Here is a 21,984-nt window from a genome sequence, read left to right on the forward strand (position 1 = left end):
AACATAAACATGTTATCTGCAAGAACAGTTAAACTTCAAGGAGGCGCAGGAGTGCATTCCTGTTTGATAACTTTCTTTACATGTGGAGGATTGAGGAGACCGCACATGCAGGCAGCAGAACTAAATTTAATCAATAAACTAAAACATTAATTAAATAAAAAGCCAACTAAAAATTGTTATGACAAAAGGCTTGAATGACAAGGAACCTGGTATGACATAAGTTGGAAACAGAAAACTTTCACCCATTGAGGATGTATTATCCGCCTGACTACCAGAAATGCAATTTGTCCTCTACAGAGGACATTTCGAAACCTGAATATCTCCCAATCACTAAATGCCAGTGAATTAACTCCTTTTGGTATCTACAGAGGACATCTGATGGCTTTTCAATGATAGCAAATGTGACTGGACGGGGCTCTGGGAGTTTTAGTTTTTGGTGGATTTAAAACAATTTGCCTGGACAACATTTTTTTTGTCTGGTAGTCAGGAGGCTAATCAGACTATGTTCAGGAACTGAACTCTTTTTTTAGCTTACTGCTAAGTTCTTGAGCCTGAAGCTTTACAAATGCTCCACAACAGTTCACACAAGCACACCTTGATTTCTGCAGGCAGAGTAAGCCAGCGTACAGCCGGTAGTCCATCAAGGAATAGTGTCCCTGACATATCTTGAGGTGGCATCGGGGAACCTTGGGTTAATCGTGAAGGCTGAATGAGCTGCTGGAAAAACAGGCAGAAGAAATGGTCCAGCTTGGGAGCATGGTCCACTGTGCAGAATGCCCTGCAGAGTACAAGTGATGCTGAAGTGATACTGCAGAAACTTTTAAAACTCCTGCAGAATAGTCACATTCTTTATAAACAAAACAGAGGACTAGAAAAAACTTGAGAAAGAATGATCAAAAGAACTTTGAGTGACCATGTGGGAATCATCTTGGTGCAAAAACAGAACCCTAATTCTTGATTAAGCAGAAATCGGAGGTTTGCTTTCCGCCGCTTCTGTAAGCAGAACCATGGAAAAGCCAAGAGTGACCAACCTGTCCAAAGAGCCATACATCACTTTTAACGTTCGCACGACGTCTTCCACCACCGTCTGAAGACAGAGTAGAGGAACCCTGCAGGAAGAGGAAAAAAAGACGAGCATAGACCCGTCTGATTTTCAGTATCAGCATTATTCACTCTGATCCCATATTTGAACACAATTTTAGCACATATGAAAAAAACACCATTGTATTAAAGCCACAAGCACCGTTGTATGGTGCGCATGCGCTACCCGCTCTTGCAAGCCCCCCATTACTCCCTTTTTTACCTGCCCTCACTGGGTGAGCGGCTACTTCAGGTCCTTCTCTTTTCCCTTCTTCTTTGTCACCCTTTGTTCAGTTTGAGTCAATAATTATGTATTAAATTATCCTAGTATTCCCATATAAAATGTAATAAAAAATAAAAATAAAAAAAAAGAAACAAAAGGGCTTGATAAAAATATCCGCCGTGGCTATCAGAAGATGCATAAGCCCTTATTGTAATAATAAAATCTGTCCAACACAAAAGGTCTTCAGCTCTTATCGTTTTGCTCAGTTGTTGGACAGGACAAGTAAAAAAAGAAAAAGAGCAAGCAACAACTTTTGCAAGCTCGCCATGCTAACACCGTTCCAAATCTACAACTTCTAATTCAAATAATTTATTCCAAGGAGTTAGTGGGGATAGATTGAAATCTCTAGGAGTTGAACATTTGTAGAAGGTACTAAAGGTGTTTTCGTTTTAGAAAATTCAAAACGGCAGCCTCTTCCTAGTGTCAATGACAATTCGATTGTGGTTGTTGACTTAACCTGTTGCTATTAGCACCAAATCATTTTCACCTGGTACTAGGTTCTGACAAATTTTGGTCAGTTTTTGAGTATGTGGTTGGGGTACAATTTCACTAGAAGACAGTAAGAGAAAGAAGAATTGTGAAATCATTACAGACCTTGCAGTCCAGAACTGCTGCGGGACAGTCAATTATTCCCTTATTCAAGTCGTGGTCGTATCACTTTTTAAGCATGAAATGTATTTCCTAGTGGTGAAGAAAAGGCTCACACATTTGTGAAGTTATATAATTGACCAACGTAAATGATCACAAAATCATTTTGGAGGCATGTGCACTTCAAAGAGGCCTTCATGATGAGGAGGGAAGAGAACGGATGGTCTTTCTCTGATTGTTTTTGCAGATTGGGCTGTCAAATCGTCTCTTCTCAGAAAAAAAATGTTTGGAGACACTTCCCCCCTCAGAGAGCTGAACCTTTCAAAATATAAAGGATGTGTTTGTTGCTGCCTCCCTCTACCTCTCAGCAGGAAGACCAAGGACGAGCAAGTTGTTGTTCTCCTTCCAGTAGCCGACGTGAACCAGATGTTTCCCCAGCAGCAGAGAAGAACTGAGACGGGAAATAAGACATGCCAAAGTCAGCTGACAAAGTGAGCGGCAGAGTCGGCATCGATGTGAGCACAAATGAACTGCTATGTTTTTCAACTGCAAATTGGGAAAAAAAACTCAAGAGTTCAGGAAAGGATAAAAATAATATATGAGCACAAGTCTTTTTTCCTCTCAAATTCTAAAAACATCTGGTTAATTCATATTTCTAGAATTTATAAGAAAAAAATAAGACTTTCCAACTGAAAGGGAAGTCTCTCATAGGTTAATTGGTTACTGTAAATTCTCCTATAGGTGTGAATGTGACTATGCATGGGGGAGTGATTGTGGCCCTGTGACAGACTGGCGACCTGTCCAGGGTGCCCCTGCCTTCGCCCGCAAGTGGCCAGGATAGGCTCCAGCAGCCCCGTGACCCCGAAAAAGAACAAACCGATTAGAAAATGAATGAATGAATGAATGAATGAATGACCTGAAAGGAGTTCAAAATTAGGGAACACACATTAGTTTCATGTTTGGGTTTAGTTCGGGTTAAAATTCCACTCCGATCCCCTTTAGGTCTATTCTAAAAGTGTTCCCAGTGGTCTCTCAATGATGATTATGCCATTTTAAGGCAAAATCAAAAAACCTATGTCGTTTTCTGCAGAGCGGCAGTACATTAGAAATAGGCTCGTAAGTAGTGGGCGGACCCCGTTGGCGTGGAGCAACCCCACCCACATTCCCTCTCCCTGTGAAGTGGAGCATGGAGCTTGTGGCCCACCCAGCGTATTTTCTATGTCACAAATAAGTTCTTTTTTTAACAGAATCTTTTTTTGTCTGCTACTGATTTGAAATAAAGAAACACAAAAAAAGGCAGTTTTAAGCTTCAATATAAAAACACCATTTTCATTTTAATGTACTGAAAAATAATGCTTCCGACCTGGTTATGCGCCCTCCTGTGACGTTCTCCAGCATGTCCGACAGAGTGAGGAAGATGCCCCTCACACCCTTTAGCTGACTGGATGCCTCAGAGACGGGATACTGATACAAGATTTCTTCCTGTGGACGACAAAAGCACGGTTGAAGCGCTGCTACGTTTTTGCGAAATCATAGCCCAGGTTTTCCATCGACACTTTTGGTCAACCTCACAACTGAAAAAGATGTGAAATAACTGAGTTTAGAGGCTGCAGGAGCCACAAGTTGATGTTAAAGACACACAAGAATAATGGATCCATGAGCCAGTGGATGTGTCATCCTAAAAATGTGGTTTGCTCTGACACTTCAGATGGACTGAACAAAAAGCTTTGCACTGCAAGAGATGGCAGAGTTTCAAGAAAGTGTCCTGAGACAAATGTGACATTTAAAGAAATGCACAAAAAAGTAACTGTTTTCTTTAAATGTATTTTACATGAGTGTTTTTAGTGAACTTCACACTAGTTTTATTGCATTTTTTAATTAAAAAAAAGCGGATTTTTTTTAACACTTTGGGCAAATGTAGCGCCTTTCTTATGAAGTTTGGCATTCTCCCTGCACTCTGAACTTTTCCAGAATGAGGGGGATGATGGAGTGCAGGGTGAAAGGATTTGGAAACCTTGAATGAACTGCTTCTAATAGCCTTGGCAACCAGACTAAAGGCCTAGACAACCCAGTCAGAGTGAGGGCGAGTGGCATTGGGAGTTGCTGAAGTGTGAGAAGAGCACTTCATCTGTCTTGATTATACAGACTGGCAAAGAAAAAAACTCAGAAAAAAAGGAAAGAAAGCTCACGTCAACAAATCCCTGCAACAGCAGAAGTCAGAAATACCACAGCCAGGCCTCTCCACTTTCTACAACCCTGCAATCAAAGGACTAAGAAGTCAAGAGTCCAGAGGATTCCTGCGTTTAGAAAATCAACCACTGGCTGATGTGGCTCCACACAAACCCTGCTCTCCATCTTCACTCCTATTTCATCCAAGAAGGAGTAAAAAAAAAAAAAACTGGCAGGCACAAACACAGTTAGGATCTGCAGAACAGTGAAGTACAACCCTCAACCTGAAATTAGCCGTCCACACAGACGCATGATTACAGTGTCGGGGGTGTCAGTCAGCAAACAACTGCAGCTTGCTTTCCTCTGCAACGCTCCGCTACAAGTGAGCTGCGTCCTCTTCCAGAGGATTTACAACACCGCCTCGCAAATGGCTCCCATTAAGAAAAGGAAATGTTTTATGTTTAAAGACTCCCTAACTGCTGCCGCACACAAAGAGATTATGTCGGGACAGAACCTGGTTCACACCATCGTGGTAACGGATCTTTTTTGACAGGTTTTAAGAGCTTTAGATGTGCTTCACCTGCTCCCCATGGGATTTGACTGCAGCCAACAGCAGTTTTCTGAAGATTTAGAAAACCTCTTGCTCCTGAAGTTTCCCGCAACTGTAGTTCTTCGCACTAAATCATCTGGATACACCGACAAAAATATTTGAAAGAGCTGGTCAAATAGGATTAAACAGTTTTTTAAACCAAATACCGGTACATTACAATCACAAACAGAAGACTTTTGTGTGTTGGATGGGATTTTTTAATTAAGTGAAACTCACCAGGATGCCTGTAAAAACACCAGATCATTCATACATGAGTTCAGCTGAAAGGTCTTTAGCCTGAACCACTCTGAAAACGGTCACTTTGGACTTACCATGTGATTTAATGGAGCAATGGATGAGACAGCTTTATTATTTCATGTACTTTGCTACTGCTGGCTTTTTCTGTTCAGCTCAGTCAGACCAGCTCAGGATGCTCAGAAAGTAGGGATGTAAAGATACAGATACGTAACAAACATCGGTCAAGCACTGGAAGTAATAACAGTTTCAGTTGGAAACCGCAGACACAAACAAGATTATGTGGGTAAAAAGGTATAAAATCGATTTTTTTTTCATAATGACAAAAAACAAGAGGCCAAAAATGCCAGGTTTTAATGTTTCAAGCTGATATGTAAAAGACATTTTGTTTTTGTTGCTTAAAATAAATTGTGCCAGTGAGAAAAAAAGAGTTTCTCAGCTAAAAGGGATGTTCCATTATAGCTTTAAGTCCAAAATGAATAATAAACATCTATTATATACAAAAGAATTGGACTGTATATGCGAACTGGACTGAGTGACCATGACATCATCCATAGAAAACAGTTTACTTCCAGCTCCCACCAAATGAAGTCAATTCAGTTGTCATTTTTTGGCGATATGGATGCCGCCATGTTGGAAACAGACGTCAATCAGTAGTGATTGGTCTGATCAACGTTTCTACGGCAACGCTCTCGCCAGTTAGGCGTGAGCTTGTTGGAAAGCCACACCCATTCCACTTGAAGGTGGGCTTGGGAGAATGTGTCAATCAAACATATTAAACATTCGATGTGGGGGCCAGCGGGCACCACCTACTTTTATTGAGGCATCACTTGATAACTTGAATACCTTACATTAGAGAAAAAAACATCATTTAAAACATTAGAATGAGCTAGAACATGTTAACAAAAAGGTCACAGATCAAGAATGATTATTCTAAGAAAAAGAATGACTGAGTAAAAGCTGTTTATTTCTCTATAGAAGTCCATGGTATTTTGGCTTCTTGGAGCCAGCGGGTACTTCCTGTATGGAACGTGAGGGGGAAGGAGTCACTCAGTCCAGATCTTTTACACACTCAATGGCCAAGCAGCTTCTTTTCCTGTTACCCCCCCCCCCTCCTCCCCAGGTGGATATCAGACCTTTTGACAGTTCCTTTAGCTGCTTACTGACCTCTTCCTGCAGCGACGATGAGTCCAGTTTAAGTGACAGGTACATGACAACGTGTGGGATGTGTCCCAGTGACATTTGCAGTTCAGCCGTGTCCTCCCCCCACAGCAGGCGCACCAGCTGGCTGACCGGTGGAGAAGCCTTTATCCTCTGAGTGGATGAAGTGCCCCTGGCCTCGTCCCTGTCCTTTAGAGCTACGGTTTCCAACGTCAGCCTCACCTGCAGGGGGGTGGGGAGAAAGACAAGAAAAAAAGAAGAAGAAAAGTGAAAGAATGAAGGATTACATGACCTACAATATTAAGAAGGTGTGGAAAAATTATTAAAAGAAACATTGATGAAGCTGCCTGTCTAAAGACCCACTACATTTGCATTCACACACCACTCGTCCTAAAGGGGGGAAAAGAGGGACAGAGAAAGTGATACAGTCATCTAGACCGAACCGCAGCATGACAAAGAGCTGGAATATGTGGCTGTGTGCTCGGCAAAATGAAAACCAGACCACTGCAAACCCACAAAAAAAAAACCACTCAGGACAGCAGATAGGGTCTGTCATTCATGCACAAGTTCTACTTTCCATTCTGTTCTATTTTCAAAAAATGTAACTGAGAAAATTAGGATTGGAGAGAACTCTGTCTCGAGTGAAATTATAACCGACACACATGGATGCACAGTGAAATAAAAGTAGACTGTCCTGTGAAAAAAATGGATGGTTTTCTATGTTCGATCTAAAATAAGAATACAGTTAAAAGCAGCTACAGAGACAAAGCGATAAAACAAAAATAATTCTCATTCTTTGCATACTTGGTGGAGAAAAACCCAAACGACGAGCACAAAAAACCTCATCACATTTAAAGAAAGCCACCTGTCAGAGTCAGCTATGGAGCTGTGCTGTTGTGGATGTAGGAGCATCAAACTCAAGAAGGAGCAGTATGTTAACACAGGGGTTTGAGACATCTGTTTGAAATCACCGGGAAAACGGGTTATGAGGCTTGAATGAAGGAAGCCCACAGAGCCCAGAGAATCTTGCCAAAAACCACCGTGGACTCCTGTCAAGCCCTTTCAAATCCAAGCTGTTTTTGGAGAACAACATTCAGCAAATGGTTTTACGGTTGTGGCTGATTGGTTTACACTGAAAAAAACAACAAAAAAGTACTATAGCTTCTTGTAATTTATTTATTGTCTTTTTCTATGTTGTCCTGTTAAAAATATCGCATAAACGTCCCACTCCAATCATCTTTTTGATATATTGTAAAAGTGCTCCCAGTGGTCTTTTAATTATGATTATGCTATTCATTTTCTAGGACACAGCATCTGCAAAGCAGCAGAAGTACATCAGAAATTCACGTCTAAGTTGGTGCTGAGTAAGCTCGCCCCCATTTTCCAACACCCATCTGTTTGCATCCTCTGACAGCAATATTGGAGCCATCCAGCTGTGCAATTTTGAACCAGATACCAGCCCGGATGAAGAAAACAAAGATGTACATGGATCCATTTGTAGACAAGTGGATGCATTGGAATGGAGCAGAGCAGGGAGCTTGTGGCTTGCCATAGCAGCTTCTACGTCACACCTACAAGCTTTTTCCAACTTGATTTTTGCATCTGCTTCTCATCCATAACAATTTGAATAAATAAATATTCTGAAATGCAATTTTAAGCTTAATTTTCTTAATATCTGTCCTCTATCATGAAAAAAAAATGCCACAAGAACATGTTAAAAACACCAAAAACATGATTTTCATTGGGGTGGGTGTTTTAAGATTGGAAGGATTTAAATCCTTTCTTTGGGGTTTTACACTTAAACTCTGGTGTGTGATTAGCATCTAAGGAAATGTTGTCTCAGTGAGATGCACCTGAAGAACAGAACAGAACAGCCTGCAGGGCTGACTCCTACAGCTCAAACCTCCCAAATCTCAGTAGATCCTCTTCCTGTTCTTCTACTTACGCCGGAGCAGGACTGAAGGACAAAAGAAATTTTAAAAAAGCCAGGGATCAGTTTGTGCCTGCAGTTCTGTGGTGCTTTCAAGTCCAAAAAGTAAAAGACGGCGTTCATGTAGCTTCTGAGCACGATCCTTCCCAGAAGCCTCCATTGCAGCCTTTCTGGCGAGTTGCTATGCTTGGGCTCCAAGCCATGCTGTGATAGTAATAGTTTGCCACAGATTTATCCATATTGTATTTTCATTTTTTTAGGATTTACATTCTATGCCAGATAAAGCTAAATGTGCGTTTTGAAAACGTTTAAAGAAGAAGAGGCCAAACGGGGGACATCTCTGGATAAAGAGGCCGAGTGGGCAGATTGCAGCACTTTCTCTCATCATAAATAATAGAAATGTGGTTAGGATGGAGAGCACTCTAGTATTCCAGCCTGCTGAAATCACTCATTTACCACCCATTCAGGGATGGACGTACGCAGAGAGGAGACCCTGTTCTTCGTGTCTGGGGTTAGTAAAGACCACTTTTGACTGGCTTTAATCCTTTCAAACTGTTTTTTCAAAAATAATAATTACTTTCTGGGTTCCAAAGGGGCTGACTGCACGCAGAAAACTTCGCCCTACATCAAAGAATCTCCCCTGACTTCCCAGTTGTGCCCCCCCCAAAAAAACTCCTTTTTACCCTACAGGGTAATTTTGCTTCTGACTTATAATCTTAAAATTAACTGAGTTTCCAAACCCGCAGCTTCCCGTGGCACAAAATGAGAGTCGCAGCCAAGTTTGTCTGCCATGCTCTCCACCAGCACTGCATGCACTCTGTCATTTTCAAATTCCTACTTTTTGGAGGTCTGGATTTTTTTTTAAATCCCTGCTGGATCAAAGGATCATAACTCGGTAATGGGTGGTTTTCTTCTTTGGACCAGTGACAGTCCCTGCTTTCATTCAAGACACTACCATCTACCAGAAGACCCAAAAGTATTTTAAAGCAATTTATATGAACAATGGAGTCAGAATTAGAACCTGGAGGACACGTGAAAAACAATGAAAAAACAAGTGTACTTCTGTAGTTTAGGTACGAGACTGACCTGTGCTGGTCCTGGGATGCAGGACAAAACCCTCTCGATGTTCTCTGGGGTCACATCAACGTCATCCACAGCGACAAGAACGTCACCTGAGCATCCGATGCAAGAAATGGATGATCATTCAGTAAAATAAGGGAATATAAACCAAAGAAACACAAATTCAACGCAGTTTTTAAAGCCATAGTCAATAACAAAGATTCAAAGTAAATGCTTTAAAAACTGTTAATAAAGCCAGGTACTTCTCATCTTAACATTAAGATAAAAAATATAAAGGTGGTTGAGCTTTTGCAGAGGTTGCACCAGTCATAAAGTATAATTCTCTTCAATTGCATGCATTTTTCACCTTGTAGACAGACTATGGTGATATATGGAGGCCAAAAGTTTTGAAAAGATTTACTGCCCTAACATCAATCAATCTCATTCAGTTCTTAAGTAATAAGTACACTTTACACATTGTTGTGGTCATTTCAACTACAAATCAAATGCATCATTTTTCTTCTCTGATACTTTCTGTCTGTCTGCGTAACAATGACTAGGACGTTGTATTAACAGCAGGGGGTTTGAGTATGTGTTTGCATGTTGTTGAAATGATTACATAAGTACAGGTCCAGTTGCATTTTCTAAAACAAATACAGTGAGGCAAAAAAGTATTTAGTCAGCCACCAATTTTGCAGATCAGAGGGAGATCCTCAGTGGTGTCTAACATTTCCTAATAATTGTTCCCACAGTGGATTTCTTCACATCAAGCTGCTTACTTATCACAGATTCAGTCATCCCAGCCTGGTGCAAGACAACAATTTTGTTTCTGGTGTCCTTAGACAGCTCTTTGCCTTTTGGCCATAGTGGAGTTTGAAATGTGACTGAGGTTGTGTACAGGTGTCTTTTTTATAGATAACAAGTTCAAACAGGAGCCATTAATACAGGTAATGAGTGGAAGATAGAGGATCCTCTTATAGAAGAAGTTACAGGTCTATGAGAGCCAGAGATCTTGCTTGTTTGTAGGTGATCAAATACTTATTTTCCACCATAATTTTCAAATAAATTATTTAAAAATAAAACCATGTGATTTTCTGGATTTTTTTTCTTCTCATTTTGTCTCTCATAGTTGAGGTCTACCTATAATGAAAATTACAGGCCTCTATCATCTTTTTAAGTGGGAGAACTTGCGCAATTGGATGAATGGATGGATAAACGTTCATTTACTCCTTGTCTTAAGCTATGTTCACACCACCCTTGGCAATGCACATTCAAGCGACCATGCGTGTTCTGGGCTTCCGTGTTCAAAATCCGCATCATCATGCATAGCCACACAAGTTTTTACAACCATTTTCAGGCATTATATAAAAAACACGTGGCCATTGAACACGTGTTGAAAGGTAAACCAGGTCAAACTTGGATCAATTGATTTTGGTAGTAACATATGGATGATGTGCCCTTTAAAAGGTCTATACCATGCTATTGGTAAGCCTTTTATTTTAAAGAATATCAATGTATATGATAATAGATTACCTTTGGCACACAAAAGAAAACATATTTAATTAAATATTAGTTCTTTGCCTGAGGTCTTTTCCTACCTAGGAGTAAGACAACTTTCTAAGGCGCTGGCTTTCTCTCTGTGGGTGCTGCCCATTTCATGACGTCAACCTAGAGTTGGCCTCTACAGCGATACTGTATCTTGTCTACGAAATAAAACATCCAAACTGTTGCAAAGATGATGTACACATTGTGCATATAAAATGAAAAGGTTTAGCCAATCACGCCTACTCCGCGGAGATAGTGTGTGTTTGTTAGCCTGAGGGTGGTGCTGGCAGTGCAGATTCTTCCTGGAAGGGGCTGTTCTCACCTGTATACGTCAGCTTGTGAGAACCGATTCTTCCTGGAAGGGGCTGTTCTCACCTGTCTACATCAGCTCATGGTGAACTCGCTCGTTTTCGTGGGTTGGGAGGGGCTGGTGCTCAGAGCGATGGTTTTAGAAATACCACTTTGGGGTTTGTTTTCATGAAGAATCAGCATTATAATACAATTAAAAGCTAAAAAAAATGATTTTGTATGGTATAGGCCCTTTAAGTCACGGAAGTGCCAACCGTTTTAAATTGATCATGGAGGAGAAATGAATAATTGTGGTTTGTGCTCGGCTGGGATGATATCACACCAAGTATTTCATATATCGGGATAGAGTTGTGAAAGAAAAAGCCTGGAGCAAGATTTGCCAGTTTTGCACCGTTTCGAAATTTTGCTTCAAGCCTCTTCCAGCTGTAGATTGTGAACATGCGCTTGTGAACAGTAGAAAAAGAAGAAGCCCCTCAATGCTAGTCCAATGTGAACACTGGGCTTTATACGCATTCAAAAACCTGCGTTTAGTGCATCCTTGAATGCGCGTCACCTGCCTAGTGTATCTGTGGCTTCAGAAAGGTAAACAGAGATGTAAATCCTTTCTGGTTCATTCTAACTTATAGAAATTGCACAAAACAAAACCTTAAATCTTGGTATGAGATGAGGTGTTTTACCTGTTACCTTCTTGATAGGTGTAATCCTTAAAATTAATGGTTGAGGTTATTAAGAATGTTTTTGGGTAGCCAAGGAACACAGCTCTTAAAAAAGATTGCTCTAAAAACAGTTAACAGACAAAGTTATGATGGCGATTACATTGAAAATGGCTGAAATTAAGGTCTTACCAATAAAGATTCGGCCACATTTTGTTGCTGGACTGTTTGGTACCAATCCATGAACAGTCAGTCTTTCCTCCTGCCTGAGCACTTCAGGGTCTGTCTGTCCTGTGCTCCATGTGGGGTGATGTACCACTCCCAGCAGCGCCTCCAGCAGGCTTCCTCTGTCACTCAGAAGGGGGGAGGAACCTGCTAGGCGTTTGGGATTGAGGTAGACACACACTTCCTTCAGCTGCTGATGAGCTCCCTCACCCTGACGCTGACCTGTCTGGTTTTTTAAAATGGAAGCTGGTGGCGATGAAGTGTCTCTGCTTCCACTGTGCGGCTCCCTGTGCCGAGAGCGCCGGGATTTCCTCCTCAAGATTCTGGCTAACCTTTTAAGTGTGGGAGCAGCTTTGGTGTGTGAGCTGTGTGGCTGCTTGTTGTGCACCGTGATGATCTCTGCTTCCTTTTCGCTGAAGCGAACGTGGTTGGTGGACATGCAGGGATTTGCTGTGGCCTGGGCCAGAGCCGCCTCCTCCTCGCCTTCACTAAGCTCCAGGTAGAAAAGTTCCCCATTCTTTTGAATGTTGTCAAGCCATTCTGGTTCCAGCTCACTGCAGAAGTTTGGATATTAGAAAGCATATTAAAGTCAAACTTGGATAATCTTTTGATCAATTTTAAAAGCATTCCCAGTGGTCTTGTAATTATGATCACGCCAGTTTTAGCCAAAATCAAAGAACCTGAGTTGTTTTCTAGGACATACGTTCTGTAGTTCGTAGAAATTGATCTCTGAGTAGTCGGCGGGACCTTTGGCATGGAGTAACCTCGCCCCCTTCCCCTCCATGTGGATGAGAGCTCTCTGTTTACATGCTCTCCCGCTAGCTTACTGCCCCTCACAATGCTAAAGTAAAACATTACCGGTACAACAAAAATGGCAAGGAGCTACCCAGCCGTCCAATTTTGAGACAGATACCAGCTCAGACGAGGAAAACAAAGAAATCCATGGATTTATTTGTCTGCAACAGAATGGGGCGGAGCAGGGAGCTTGTGGCCGCCGAGTGTATTAACAAATATGCTCTGTTTTAAACGGCATTTTTTCGTCTGCTTTCTGATTCACAATGATTTGAAAAAAGGAAACACACAGAAATGCAACTTTGAGTTGAATTTTCTTAATGTGTCCCCCATCAAGGGAAAAATGCCACAAGAACATATTAAAAACACAATTTTCACTAAAGTGGGTCCTTCAGCAGAATAGTTATATTATATACATATAAATAAAAACTCTATAGAATAATAATAGTCACAAATAGTCCATTTTCGTCGCTTGGTGTTCTGGTTAGGCATAATTATTCAGAAAGGTTCGTAGGTTACAGAACCACTTACATTTGTTGAATTATATATCCTTGCCTTTTCATTTAGGTCGTTTTGTGTATTAAAGCACGTTTGACAGAGACGTCTACAGTGTAGAATAACAGGTTAGAAACGCAGGTCTTTTATCTCTACATAACTAGAACAATCCTCGTCGTTTTCTTACTTGCTGGAGTCAGAGTCGCTGAAACTTGATGTGGAGTCACTGCCGCTCTTGTTCTGATGCCTAACTTCGTCCTTATCCGTCCTCGTTTGAGGTATATCTGCACTACAATTAGCCATTTATTTCATAATATTTTCCTTTTAAGGATAACATCAAAGGAACGCCGAAACGTAGTTAATTTCAACTACATCTGGCTGCAACGACCACTCGCCATTTTGTTTGGATGGGGGGGGGGGGGACCGCTCACGGAGGGTCACGTGATATCTACCCCAGAATCTAATTGGTGGATTGGGCAGTTGCCCCTGACAACACAGAAGCCAACTTTTCTCGCTAGAATGAGGTTTAACTTGAGGTGTGTGCTTCACAAAATAAAATGATTTGTCTTTTCAAATGTTACGTAGATCAAATATATTACCGGATATTTTCTTAATGGGGTCTTAAAATCGTCAGCAGTTAGACGTCACAAATCCAACATTGCGCACCAAATAAACGAGTACTTTAAAATTGACTATTTCTGTTTTGATTTGTGCACGCATGCGCCTTCCTCTCTTCTTAAATGTTATACAATTTTTATTTCATTTTATAGTTTATATTACTGTCCTAGCTTCTCCACTTCTCGGTTGACCTGTTTTTAACCCCCCTAGACATTTCTGATAAATTTGGTAAAGACTAGTTTGCCTTTAAACATACCCGTATGCAAAACCGCACGTGGTCGTGTAAAAGTTAATGTTACCGTTTGGCTCACCTGTGCAGAAGGACGCTGCGAATAGAGTCGAAATCCTCCAAATTCTTAGAAAATGAACATCCATCTATCGAAAGGTTGAACATCATTTGTTTCATTATTTGTCAGAGTCTATCCGACTCTACTGCATCATTGGCTGATCAGTAATTAAAGGGGCAGTTTGAGTTTCTTAAAAAATAGCAGCACATGTCAAATAGTCCGGACGACTTACTCCGTTTCTGGCTGCATGATTGCTATAGCGGGCGACACGGAATCCCCTCGATTCCTACGTCAGTCGAGATCTTGATGGTTGAATATCAAAGCCCGTGAAAGGAAAAGTTAATCCCAAACGCGCTCCTTTAAAAAAATCCTCATCCCTTTAAGTATTTCCCCAGGCAGCGGGGCGGAATTTCACGCTCATTTCTGCTGCTGGCAGGAGATAGAAACAGCCGCCACATAAACATACTCTAACTCTCGTTAATTGTTTCAACAGCTTTTACACTAATTTGGGATGTCTAAATGATCAAACTGGACCTTTAATTTGACATTATTAGGTCTAAATGTAGCCCGTGAATCACAGTACAAGTTCTCCAACGCATGTGCTCGCATCATCAGAGAGGAGTTTAGCAACGTCATCGCTTGCTCATCAGTATAGTTGCGGACGCTGTGTATTATGATAGTGTACATTCTAGTCCCTATTAATTTACTTTGGACACATTGGTAACCACTCGGCACATACTTCACCCATCGCTGCTAACCTAGGTAAGCAGTGAACGGTCATCAATAACGACAGTCTTGTGAGAAACTCACTGACTGAAGTACGCTTCGCGCTCAGGGTGAAGCATCACTAACTCTTCATCGTGGTTAGCGAGACCAATCACTTTAGAAACACATTTCTCAAGTTATGCACTATAGAAATGATCCCTGAAAGTATAGTCTTAACTTTCCAGATGCAGCAACATGGTACTAGTACTTCTAAGCATGGTGTCTCCGTTATGGTTCTGTCATGCGCAGTAATTACCTTAGTTTACAACAACACGGTAAGCCATAATTTTATACTTTATACCAACCAACCTACTGTTAATGACTACAGGAAAGGGTTATATTGGTTCGCAACCCTTTAAAGATAACCTTTTAAGTTATTTTTATTTGATTTACCCATGATGCCATGCGTTAGATAGCTCCTCCTATACAACTCCGATTGGTTGGTATGATCCCGTGTGAGAGCATGTTTGACCATCATGCTAAAAACAAGCGAAGCATAAAACGTGTTTTTGTAGCCTGAAAATGAACAAATCACCACAAAATATACATTTTAGAGTTAAGCTGAAAATGTATTCTAAAACATAGTACAAGAAAGAATGAAACTGACTCACACGAACACATTTGAAATGTTTTACAATAAAATTTTGAAGCCTGAATTTGACGTGTGTGTCGATGAATGACTTCCGCCGCCATACGAAGATAATGAATTATTGTTCCTACCTGGTTCGTACATCCAGGAAGACATCACCCATAAGCTATCTTATCCTTATTCAATTAATATATATCTAACATTCCTTTTTCTGTTCCTCATTCGATTTCATTCATAAGAAGAATGGATGGAATTTATAGATTTTTATAACTAGAGGAGTGAATGACAGTAAGAACCGTGTGAATTCAAATGTTGAATTTGTGCACTTCATTCTGAAGCGTAGTTTGTGGAATAGCGCACTATATAATTTATTGAAGTAAAAAAACGATTGCATTTGCTAAAGAGGAGTCATCACGTGGTTCCTCATGGGAGAAGAGCACCTCCAACTTGGTGAGGTCAAGTCACTGCTGCAGTGCATGCACGTGAACACATTTTTTGCAAAATGCCAGTTCATTGGTTTCAACTGCCAAAATCAGACAGAGTTTTAGGGCCACCAAAAAAAAAAAAAGGAAAAATACGAGATATTAAATCGTAAATTTATGAGAAAAAAGAAAAGAAGAAAAAAGAAGACAGAAAGAAAAGAGAAAAGAGCAGACCGACTAAACTTAATTGAACAGGTGAGCTGAATGTTAATTGATAACGTTCCAAATGTTTGGAAGCTCATTTGTTTGAAATCCGATTTTGTTAATGTTTTATTTATTGATGGGTGGTTTGCAGGATCTCTGCAGCCCGGTGAAGCCATCGGTATCCCTGTAGGCAGCTGTCCACTTCAATCCTTTCTTCCTCCATGGAAGACAAGATCTCTACGTTTGTGTGATGCTTCCATCTGAGGAGGAGCACTTTTTGGCGTTTTCAACATTCTAATTCTAATAACAGACTATTTTCGTTCCTTTCGTAGAATTTAAATTCAAAGAGGTCTAAAACTTTTACATGTTTAAAAAGAATTTTTAAAAATTCTTTGTTACATTTTTTTTTATTTGTAAGAAGTCCTGCAACTATGCATTTTTCATTAAAGTTTGAGCTTTTAAGGCTGCCTGTTTCTCTTATTTAACAACATCAAATGATGTATATATATATATATATATATATATATATATATATATATATATATATATATATATAAATTAAGTACATATATATTATATATGTATATATATGTATAAATATATATAAATATAAATATACATAAATTATATAAAAGCTACTTAGATGCTACCAAAGGCCATGGAAAGCATTTTCATGTGGGCGCCCACGACCTCACCAAGATGGCGTCACGCTCTGCCACCGTCGGCCAGGCCAACGAGTTATATCACTAGAGGAGACACGCCCGCTTTAGAAGCCTGGCCGATGGTGGCGGAGCGGGACGCCATCTTGGTGAGGTCAACGACGCCCACATGACAATGACTTCTATAGCCTTTGGTGGCATCTAAGTAGCTTTTATATAATTTATATATATTCATATTTATATATACTAATACATATAAATAAATATATAATATATGTATATAATTTATATATATATACATACATCATTTGTTGCTGTACAAACAAAATGCATTGTTGCAGAACTTCTTGTAAATAAATAAAAATTACAAAGAATTTTTGAAAATAATATTTAAACATTTCAAAGTTTTAGACTTCTTTGACTTGTAATTTAAATTATTTAGAAAAGCCCAACAATACGTTGATATTAATAATAAATAATAACAATATAAAAATAATAAGTCAATAATAATATTAAATGATAATAAATCAATAATAAGTCAATAATAATACAAAATAACAATATATAAATAAGTCAATAATAAATAATAATGATGAATCAATAATAAATAATAATGATAAATCAATAGTAAGTCAATAATAATATTAAATGATAACAATAAATCAATGATAGGTCAATAATAATAAATGATAATAATAAGTCAACAATAAGTCCAAAAGTCAAAAAAGATTTTCCCCTTTAAAAAGAAACAAAAAACAAAAGAAAAACAATTGATTTCCCCACTGATTCATGTGAGTGATCAGTTTGTGTAACATAGATGGTATGGTGTCGGGTTTCAAGCAAACAGTCTGGCCAGTCTTATCAAAATCTGTTTCCCCAATATCTTTTGAACATAGCCAGACTGTATTGCTAGTTGGTAACCACAGTGATCCATCTGGGTTAGCTCTTTTTATTGCTGAGGCCCACTTTTTCCTTAAGTCTGAATCCATTGGGAACCTGCAAGAAAAGTTCAGTCACTTAGTCAGAAATGTATAAATCTATATAACTATATAAGCCTAGTCCTAGTATACCGTGTACAGGTTTAACTAAATAAAGTTTATATTTATGTCGACAGCAAATTATACGTACATCATGCAGCATGTTGATAATAGCCCTGCAGTATCAAGCATGTCAACATGTGTTCTATTAATAAAGCCCCTCCAGCAGTGAAAGAAAAAATTATAGTTCTTACCTGTGAAATGTTCTGCCTTCCTCCTTTGTGGACTCTGATTTTGGCAGTTGAAACTTGCACAATGAACTGGCATTTTGCAAAAAATGAGTTCACATGCATGCACTGCAGCAGTGACTTGACCTCACCAAGATGGCGGTGCTCTCCTCCCATGAGGAATCACGTGATGTCTCCTCTAGTGATATAACTCATTGGGCCAGGCTTCCCAAGCGGGCGTGTCTCCTCTCGCGATATAACTGATCTGACCAAAGCTTACAGCGTCCTCTTGTGGTGAGTCAAGAGGAATGATCATGTAGGGAAAAAAAAGCCTGACGATTTTTTTTATAATACAAAGCTTCAATCTCAATATTATGCAAATATACTGACAATATAGGATAATGAATTATAATAGTCATTAAAATGATTTCAATGAAAACATCGTTGAAAAAAGTTAAACTATAAAAATTGTCATTAGTCGGACCCACCAGTAGGGGTCATTGTTCTGGGTCTGGTAACTATTGCGTCATTTAAAAGGGACACGAAATATTGGCTAACAGGCTGTGTTGGATCGATTTAGTTTTTGATCAGTTTCTGCCTTCACAATTCTCTATTTGGACTTTTAAGGCGTAGTTTTTCCACTACTGAGACATAAATAATATATCTTTAAACGACGTCTTTATTGTTGTAGAGTTTATTTTTGAAGTTCCACGATTATTTTACCAACAAACACAATTATATGTTAAGCTCTACATACACAGTACAAACATGTCATATTTTCTTTAAATCTACATTTAAAGGGTTGTCTTGGAGTATGCCTCCACTTAGCTTAGTGAAATGGAAACTGTAGAATCTGATAGACGTGAAAAACAGATCATTGGAGACTCGGAGATCATCGATCTGCTTCTTATCGATGTGGAAACAAACGTGGAAAAAAGAGCAGGGAAAGAGAGCGCAGCGTGTTCAGTAAGTATTTACCTTTGATTTAAAGAACAGTGTTACAGTACAGCAGCTCAAACATGTGTTTTCAAGTCCACTTAAGTAGATAGCACTCCCAATTTCCATCAAATCATTTACTTAACGATTTAAGTTAAGACAGATCGGTGTCTTGTAAAACGTCGATGTTGCGAGATTGAGATTATAAAAAACTGTCATTTCTTTTTTAACCACAATGAAATTAGGACCAAAGCATAAATTAAGATTTACTTTTTTTTAGTCTGGGTTAAAAAAAAATCCTTATGTGATTAATTAATTATAGAAATTATACATTTGTATCACTGGATGAGAAGTGTTATTTGTTTGTGGTAAAGAAGTGTTATCACTCCTTAACAAAAAGTTGTCTTTTTAAGTGTACTACAAGAATACCTAGTCTACATTAAAAGTTTACTTTTTAGTTACTTTTTATTCATTGCATGGTTTATAGTAGACTTGGTGTACTTGTTCAAAATAAATTCAACTGTACTACTTTTTGCTAAGGGATTGCAAAGATTCATTCATAAAGATCTGAGATGAACTGTGATTTCTAGTAAAATTTTGTTTTTTGTCTTTTAATGCGAAGAGAAATGTGTTGAGGAAGCAGCGGCACTGGGAGAGGCAGCTGGCTGCTAAAAAGTGCAAGAGGAAAGAAGAGAAGCAAAGGAAGAAGCTCAGCCGTGAGCATAATGCTGGTATAAAGATCAGTGGAAGAAAAGAAAAATGCTAAGCATATTTCGACACTGGAGATAAATACCGTTGTCCGCCTGCATGGTTTGTGTTTCTTTCCGGTAGAGTCGAGCACAGACGATCCTCGGCTTAGTAAACGAGTCTGGAAGGCAATCACTAAAGAACGTCTTGCTGATGCTCAGAGTACGGGACTCAAACTCTGCGTCGATCTGAGTATGACTGATCGGATGTCTGACAAAGTGGGTTGCAGGCAATTAATCTGTATAGAAGTGTCTTGAACAGCATTTTCAGAAATCATTTTTTAAAATCAAGAAAGAGTTTGTCCTAAAGCCTGAATGATTTGATCTCTTTTCTTTCCTGGTTAGGAGATAAGCCGGCTTGCTGGTCAGTTAAGGCGGCTGTACGGATCTAACAAGAAGGCGACTTGGCCATTTCACGTGTTCCTCACAGACCTGGGAGAAGACAGCCGGCTTTACAGAGAGTGTATTCGCATGAACGATGGGTTCCTCAACTACATGGTGATTCACGTTTTTACTTTTTCAACCAAAAGTGTTGAGCAAAGTTTTATTAACACAAAAATATTTGTCATATAGAAATGTAAATTTAGCACACAGAAAAGTTAGAAAGGTTTAAACCGGATCCAAAAACTTCATGGAAAACAATTGACACATTTTCTTTTTAGCTTTTTACACATTAGCATTAAATCTTTACTATATAAATTGCAAAGTGTTCACTGCTCTTTCAGTTTAGGCTTCATTTATCATTTACTTTTCTCTTCCTTGTGTTTTTCTTGCAGATGGACATAACAGAAAAAGGAGTTTTGGAGCTTTTTTCTCCAGAAAGTGTGGTCTACCTCACACCAGATGCTGAAGAAGGTGACACATCAGTGCAGTATTAGTCATTACTATGATCTGAGTTCAACTTTTCTAATGTGACTTATGAACCAGCAGAGGGCGTCATTTGACAACATCTGCATCATCTTTACTCCTAAATAAAATGTAAAAAGAATTTGAGAAACATTCAGTTTATAATGAATAAATAAATAAATTAATAAATAAATAAATTCTTCTGTGTGCAGCTTTGGAAACGGTGGATCCAGACAAGGTTTACGTTCTTGGTGGTCTTGTGGACGAGAGTATTCAAAAGGTATTGAGAATTAATTCCAACAGAATAAAAGAGACAAGAAAATGTAAATAATTTTGTAATTGTTTGTGTTTTCATAGGTTGCCCATTTAAACATTCACGATTAAATATAACACAGTAGCTCTGAGTTTAGCAGGTTTATGTGTGCGAGGAAATTGCATTTTCAACTTTTGTTTCTTTTGTATGTTTGTTACAGAAGTTGAGCCTCTCAAAAGCCTCAGATTTGAGCGTCCGCACAGCAAGGCTGCCTATCGATGAATACATGATAAAGAAAGACAATGTCAAGAATTTTCACTCCAAGATTTTGGCCATTAATCAAGGCAAAGTTATTTTCATCTTGTTAAGGATTTAATATAAAACAGGTATATTACCTTCCTTTAAAAAAGTTGTATTATTCTCTGTGTTTTTTCTGTGCCACAGTTTTTGACATCCTGCTGACTTTCTTTGAGAGCGGAAGCTGGACTAAATCTTTGCAGGCTTGGTTCCCGGCTGGAAAGGGTTACGTGATATCAGCAGGCGGTTCACCTCCACGCTCTGCTGTTGCAAAGACTCAGCATCAGAATCAATAATATTTTTGTTGCTCTTGTTTTTGGACAAAATCTCCTATTAAAGATACTGGAAAAAAATGCTTCATATTGTTTTTTTCTGCAGACTTAAAAACAGCCCAAACTGCCATTGTGAAGAGAAACCGCACGCTTTCTCTGTATGTCTTTATGACGAGTATTTTGGAATCACCGCTGGAAATTTGTCCCAGAGTTGATTTTTCAGAGGGAATTTTGTTTTTACTATACATTCTTTTTTATTTCACATTTTATCAGTTGAATTGTCTTAGATTGTATTGGGGAGTTCGGACTGATGGAAAGACATTTTCCAGACTCTCCTAAGGTGCTTTGTTAAGTTCAGGACAGAAATGTGGCTTAATGACTGTCAGTTTCTTTAAACCCAAATATTTTATTTAGCCTAAATATAAAAACGTTAAAAACAAGTAAGTGCCAGCTCAGCGGCGTTGTGAGAGAATGACCGCCCTGAGACTGGTCAAAATGAGTTCTAGGCCAGGTCATACAAAATACTCTAAAAATGTAAGCCAGTGCCTCCTTGCTTTACACTCGGCGTGAATGGGTTGTATTGCTGGCGTTAAACCACTAAAATGTGTGCAGCTGACCGCTCCCCCAGTTAAGGAAATTGTTCGTAAATTTCATACACCTAATTGCATGACAACTAATGGAACTTTCACTTTCTGCCCAAATTGAGGGGAATTTGCTTCAAAATTGACCATAACATTCCCCTCAACAACTCTG

The 21,984-nt window shown here is 39.2% G+C and overlaps 2 protein-coding genes and 1 non-coding gene across 8 annotated transcripts in view; 1 reads left to right on the top strand and 2 right to left on the bottom strand.

The window, feature by feature from the left end:
* intu (inturned planar cell polarity protein) overlaps positions 1 to 14,477 on the bottom strand; it is a 21,755-nt gene extending 7,278 nt beyond the window's left edge. For 3 of the 6 annotated variants that reach the window (XR_013650894.1, XM_023965812.2, XM_023965814.2), the window contains exons 1-8: positions 13,321 to 13,614; positions 11,814 to 12,400; positions 9,142 to 9,227; positions 6,132 to 6,347; positions 3,315 to 3,433; positions 2,313 to 2,402; positions 1,032 to 1,109; positions 595 to 778 (exon numbers count right to left, since the gene is read on the bottom strand). Coding sequence is in view for 5 of the 6 variants with exons in the window: in XM_023965812.2 (XP_023821580.1) it covers positions 595 to 778; positions 1,032 to 1,109; positions 2,313 to 2,402; positions 3,315 to 3,433; positions 6,132 to 6,347; positions 9,142 to 9,227; positions 11,814 to 12,400; positions 13,321 to 13,436 (1,476 nt within the window). In the remaining variant the exon portion in view is untranslated. Of the gene's footprint in view, positions 1 to 594; positions 779 to 1,031; positions 1,110 to 2,312; positions 2,403 to 3,314; positions 3,434 to 6,131; positions 6,348 to 9,141; positions 9,228 to 11,813; positions 12,401 to 13,169; positions 13,243 to 13,320; positions 13,615 to 14,062 lie in introns of those variants that run through there. The other 3 variants (XM_078935895.1, XM_023965815.2, XM_023965813.2) reach the window with 3 other exon arrangements.
* Positions 14,478 to 14,761: 284 nt separating this feature from the next.
* Positions 14,762 to 14,978, bottom strand: LOC111946355 (small nucleolar RNA U3). Its single transcript, XR_002872035.1, has one exon. It is a non-coding gene; the product is annotated as a small nucleolar RNA U3 (small nucleolar RNA).
* Positions 14,979 to 18,185: 3,207 nt separating this feature from the next.
* trmt10b (tRNA methyltransferase 10B) lies at positions 18,186 to 21,327 on the top strand. The gene is made up of 8 exons (XM_004079854.5): positions 18,186 to 18,847; positions 19,440 to 19,548; positions 19,649 to 19,782; positions 19,909 to 20,061; positions 20,340 to 20,418; positions 20,622 to 20,689; positions 20,883 to 21,006; positions 21,107 to 21,327. The coding sequence occupies exons 1-8, from the start codon at positions 18,719 to 18,721 to the stop codon at positions 21,253 to 21,255; spliced, it is 945 nt and encodes a 314-aa protein (XP_004079902.1). The 5' UTR covers positions 18,186 to 18,718; the 3' UTR covers positions 21,256 to 21,327.
* The last annotated feature ends 657 nt before the right edge of the window (positions 21,328 to 21,984 follow it).

Source organism: Oryzias latipes, chromosome 18 (assembly GCF_053564925.1).
Source record: "Oryzias latipes strain Hd-rR chromosome 18, Olatipes_Hd-rR_3.1".
Taxonomy (NCBI): domain Eukaryota; kingdom Metazoa; phylum Chordata; class Actinopteri; order Beloniformes; family Adrianichthyidae; genus Oryzias; species Oryzias latipes.

Excerpts from the sequence above, each read along its gene's own strand:
- trmt10b (XM_004079854.5), top strand. The coding sequence starts at position 18,719 with ATGGAAACTGTAGAATCTGATAGACGTGAAAAACAGATCATTGGAGAC. Across the intron at positions 20,690-20,882 it reads TGGACGAGAGTATTCAAAAG|AAGTTGAGCCTCTCAAAAGC; the intron begins GTATTGAGAATT and ends TGTTTGTTACAG. Across the intron at positions 21,007-21,106 it reads GATTTTGGCCATTAATCAAG|TTTTTGACATCCTGCTGACT; the intron begins GCAAAGTTATTT and ends TCTGTGCCACAG.